This window comes from Oryza sativa, chromosome 12 (assembly GCF_034140825.1).
Source record: "Oryza sativa Japonica Group chromosome 12, ASM3414082v1".
Classification (NCBI taxonomy): domain Eukaryota; kingdom Viridiplantae; phylum Streptophyta; class Magnoliopsida; order Poales; family Poaceae; genus Oryza; species Oryza sativa.
The window spans coordinates 6,093,303-6,098,058 of record NC_089046.1 but is presented as its reverse complement, the minus strand read 5'-3'; the positions used below and the strand labels follow the sequence as shown (position 1 = coordinate 6,098,058).

The window sequence follows — 4,756 nt, the reverse complement described above, 5'->3', positions numbered from 1 at the left end:
TAATAAGGGATTTCTTTCAATATTTTCCACATCTTTTTTGCGATGCCAAATTGTCTTTCCACGATCCCTCGCAACGTGGAGTGTCGATGGTTGAAAGTCTCTTCCCGTCCTACGGGTGGCGGGGCTCCCTCGACCGCAAGTTGATCCCTGTGGTACCGTACATGTGGGTACGGTGCAAGGAAGCCCATCCTGGTAGGAAATCCGGAGTCGACAAGTAGGTACCTGCCTGGTTAACGGCGCATAATTAAATATTAGTGCACATGTATAGAATTAAATAAAATCAAGACATTTGGCAATAAAAAAAAGTGTATTGACCGATACAACTCACCTAACGGTACCCGTGGGAAATCGTAGGGGTAAGCCTGCACTGCCTCATTGAGAATCCTTTGGTCGTGAACTGATCCAGGCCAGCCAGCATCACAGAAAATAATTCTCCCATCATGATCACATATTACTAGAACATTTCTGGTTGTTATGTGGTGACGGTTCCTGTGTTGCATAGCGCTAGCTGCATTAGGCAGAACTGGAATATGTGTGCCATCGACAGCTCCCACTGATTGGTAGAAAGGCTTGAAAGGATTCTCTTGCAGAATCTGAGGGTTGTAATCTAAGAAGTTGGGATCAACCGGTTTCAATATTTTCCCAGCGAGATCATTCATAGCCTGCAAAACATGGTGGAAGTGAACCGACACTGTCGAGTTGGAGCGGACCCACCGATTGTTCGCGTCTCTGATTGGACGATTTCCACCCATCGTGTACAAGAAAATACCAAGCTTTTCCATGGAACAGACCCCTGCTGTTCCTACAAGACCAAAAGAAGTGACCAATAGATCATGCAAATTGTGTATCTCCTCTGCAGTAAGCCTGAACATTGCCCTGCATTGGCTTCGATTTGCCATCGTGTCCATCATCCAACTGATACCGGTTTGCACCGGTATTCTCCTTGGTGCCCTCTCATTGAAATCAAGGGTAGCAGCCATGTACTCAATGATGGCATCTTCTTCTTCGCTGCTTGTGTGACCGCCTCCATTCCAACTCGATCCACCCGCGCCGTAACTCATCGCCGATTTCCTTTAACATATGAGAACCGAAGAATAGGCAATGTTTGTCATAATCAAAAGGATAGAAATTAATAATGGCAGTGATCTATGCAATCGAAGAATTATTTGGATATAAAAGCAATGCAATGGAATACGTAGTTGCTCGAATTGGATATAAAGCCGCAAATGTTTACGGACTCACAGAATGTAAAAATTGTTAGCACACTGAGTTCTAAACATAAATAATGGTTTATTTGAAAAACATCGCCCATCACAACTCAAAGTAAAGTACAGTGCACAAACTACCAGGTGCCACCAGATGACTGTCCAGTACCACCAGTGCGTATAAATTCCAAGCGCCTAGCGGCGTCCTTGATTCGAACAAAGCATTTGCAGTTGAATGGGTCACGGAATAGCGCACAAGCAGCATACCACACACTTCCTCCAATTTCATGGCCATCATTTTCCACCAACTCCATGCACGCATCAAGGCCCATAGACTTCTCTGCTTCCATCTGAGCAACACGACTCTGGTAGCTCTGCTCTCGGATGTCCGCAATCCTCTCCAAAGCCAGTCCAGCGGAGTCGCTTCGTGACTTCTTGGAAGAACTCCCTGAGGCAGTAGTGTTTGCTGCTGGCCTCTTTCCCTTGCCCCGGTCTGCTGCCGTTGGGGGTGGAGTTGGAGGTGGTGGTCTATAAGCAGCAGCGAGCTGCGCCATGTCGATGGTCTGCCACTGAACTGCTCCTTGCGGTGCCTGTGGGGCTGCCCCTGCGACGGCGGAGTGGTTTCCGACAACTGTGTGCCCACTGAATACCGCGTGGTGAAGGTCAATGTGCTTCAGAGGATCATTCCTGAAGCTTAAGACACCTTTATTTTGCTGCAACATAAGTAGACAGTAAAAATAAGTTAGTACAAGGCAAGTGCATTAGGCTTGTGCAAACATTGAACATAATGAATATGTGCAGTCCAATGTGCATTACTACTAAAATGCTGGCAGTAAATGTGCACATTGGTACCAAGTTATCAAATATAATCAGGAGTACATGTTACAATGGGCCACACATCTGACAGAATGAAAGAAAGATAGTTTGAACATTGTAAACATAAGATAAACTGCATATATTATATTCTTTGTAGATGAGCACATTTTTGTTCATTCTCTCTATATACATCACAAAGAAGGTGTGTACAGCTAGTTGAATATGTATTAACATGTTCCTAAATGACTTGTACAAGATCTTTCCTAATTTACTGATACACTACATATACACTACATATAGATCTTTCCTAAACATCATTTTGTTAACTTAAATACAAGGGAATGGCACACATTACTAAAAACGACATGACAGTAACAACTATGAAACATATGTGATCACAATCCTTCCATTTTACTGCAGCTAGTCATTTGTTGGCACACACAATTTGAACAAAAAAATTATTACACCTCACAAAACTGTATTTATAATTGCATGCATCATACATTCTGGCATCATGTTGTACTTGTATCAGCTAGTCCGTACTGTGTGCACCCTAGTATGCGCAGACCTTAGGATTTGGTCAAAATAACAGATTTAGAGAGATTTTTCGTAGTACTAGTTACTGCCCTGTTTGCGTCTAGTTTTGTGTGAACCCTGTAACAAATTTGACAGTAATACACGGCTAATGCTGTGTTTCTGGAAAATTTTAAAATGTACTGGTTCAAGTTTCAATGATTCATACATCTGAACTCAGTTGAACTTTGTACAGATGGTTACACTGGAGTCAAAACTCTTAGGACAGAATATCATTATTATGCTCAAACTTAACATCATAACACCAAACCTAAACAGTATGTTTGTGATCTCCCTCTTTTTCACGCGTACGCTTTTCAAACTGCTAAACAGTATGTTTTTTGTAAAAAAATTCTATACGAAAGTTACTTTAAAAAATCATATTAATCCATTTTTTAAAAAAAATAACAAATACTCAATTAATCATGTAATAATAGACTTCATTTTGCGTGCCGGGGAGGACTCCTCCCGAACAGAGCCCTAATATAGGATCTACCGATATACTCATCTGTCCCAAAATATAAGAAATTTTGTACGGATGGAACACTCCAAATTCGTTACACTAGGAAATGTCCCCTCCGTCCAAAACCCCTTATATTTTGGGACAAATGAAGTAAGTGCTAACCAGTTCAGAAAACAGAAATAATGTTCAACACAAGCATATGCTGTGATACAGCATCTGAAGTATCAACTCACATGTCACATTCTACATGCAAAATCTGCTGCTTCAGAATAAGGCACCCCAAAATTGGGATGCCCATTCTAGTTGTACAGTACAATCCAAGAACCATTGTTTATTGTTTACAACATTTCTACATGAGTTTTAACACATAATCACTATTCCTGCAAAATAATGCTAAACGGATACACTACATATACACTACATATAGATCTTTCCTAAACATCATTTTGTTAACTTAAATACAAGGGAATGGCACACATTACTAAAAACGACATGACAGTAACAACTATGAAACATATGTGATCACAATCCTTCCATTTTACTGCAGCTAGTCATTTGTTGGCACACACAATTTGAACAAAAAAATTATTACACCTCACAAAACTGTATTTATAATTGCATGCATGTACTAAATTTCAGATAATACCAATTGTAAGCAAAATTGTTGGTTCAAAATATTTATGGTCAAGTGTACGTACCGCATTCTTGCTTTCCCACCACTCATCATCGGCAACAATGGCTGATGTATGGGGATCACGACCCAGCCCGCTTGCATGCGATTCTAGCCACACCCACCTGTTGTACCGCTTCTTACACTGCCCCCAAATGTACTCCAATTGAGCCTTGTTCACCTTCTTCTTGCACTTGGTGTACATCTTGTGTATTAGGTTCTGCCATGCCTGCGGCTTGGGGGAGTTGGAGGTGATGGTGAACGCTGCCATCTCCTCCAAGCAGCTCTCAAGAAACACACGAACCTCCATATCGGTCCACCGGCTACGGCCATCGCCCATCTACTCCGTGCAAGTCAAATAAAATTGAATCGGAAATGAACAAATTAATACAAACCAATACCTTAGATGACTCTTCCTCGCGGACGACGTCCCAATCAATCGAACGGCCGACGGTGGCAGGGCTCACTCTTCGAACAAAGTCGATGACGGCTCTAGGAGACTTGGCGCAAACTTTGCAGAGGGCATGCGCGATATGAAGCACGTCGTCGGGAGCAGCCTTGGCGCTGCCAGCGTCGGAGGTGACAGAGTCGGAGGAGTCCTCGCCGGACTCCAGATCGGCGCCGCGGACAGAGATCTCCCCTGTTTGAGGGGATTGAACAATCGTCCCCTCCTCTTGGATCGACAATAGATCCCGCTCTCGCTTCCGCTTCTTCGCTGTCGTCTCCATCGGACCACGCACACGCTCAGCCTGAAATAGAGACTCCTCAACTCCGCCAGCTTGGATGCCTTGATGAGACTCTTCAGGCCAGCACTGTCTGACCCGAGAGGCAGAGAGGACGAGCACACAGGCAGCCAGACTGCTTGCTGCTTCACAGCGAGCACGCCGGCCAGCTTTTACTCCCCTCGAGGACGACGCAGACAGCTCGACAGGCGTGGAGCTCTTCCACTTCCCCCCGATTTTGAGCACCTTGAACCGACCGCTGCCGCAAGACGACGCGCGGACGAGAATCGATTGGGGGGGGGGGCAC

The 4,756-nt window shown here is 44.0% G+C and overlaps 1 protein-coding gene across 1 annotated transcript; it reads right to left on the bottom strand.

Annotated features, from left to right (window-relative positions):
• Positions 1-1,266: 1,266 nt before the first annotated feature.
• LOC107279720 (uncharacterized) lies at positions 1,267-4,447 on the bottom strand. The gene is made up of 2 exons (XM_015763961.3): positions 3,756-4,447; positions 1,267-1,918 (listed from the first exon to the last, which is right to left on the bottom strand). The coding sequence occupies exons 1-2, from the start codon at positions 4,065-4,067 to the stop codon at positions 1,343-1,345; spliced, it is 888 nt and encodes a 295-aa protein (XP_015619447.1). The 5' UTR covers positions 4,068-4,447; the 3' UTR covers positions 1,267-1,342.
• Between the last annotated feature and the right edge of the window lie 309 nt (positions 4,448-4,756).

What these genes read in the sequence shown, in the direction of transcription:
- LOC107279720 (XM_015763961.3), bottom strand. Translation starts at nt 4,067, where the DNA reads ATGGGCGATGGCCGTAGCCGGTGGACCGATATGGAGGTTCGTGTGTTT. An exon ending in GGTGGGAAAGCAAGAATGCG is followed by an intron (nt 1,919 to 3,755) that starts GTACGTACACTT and finishes CTTATGTTGCAG; the next exon opens with CAAAATAAAGGTGTCTTAAG.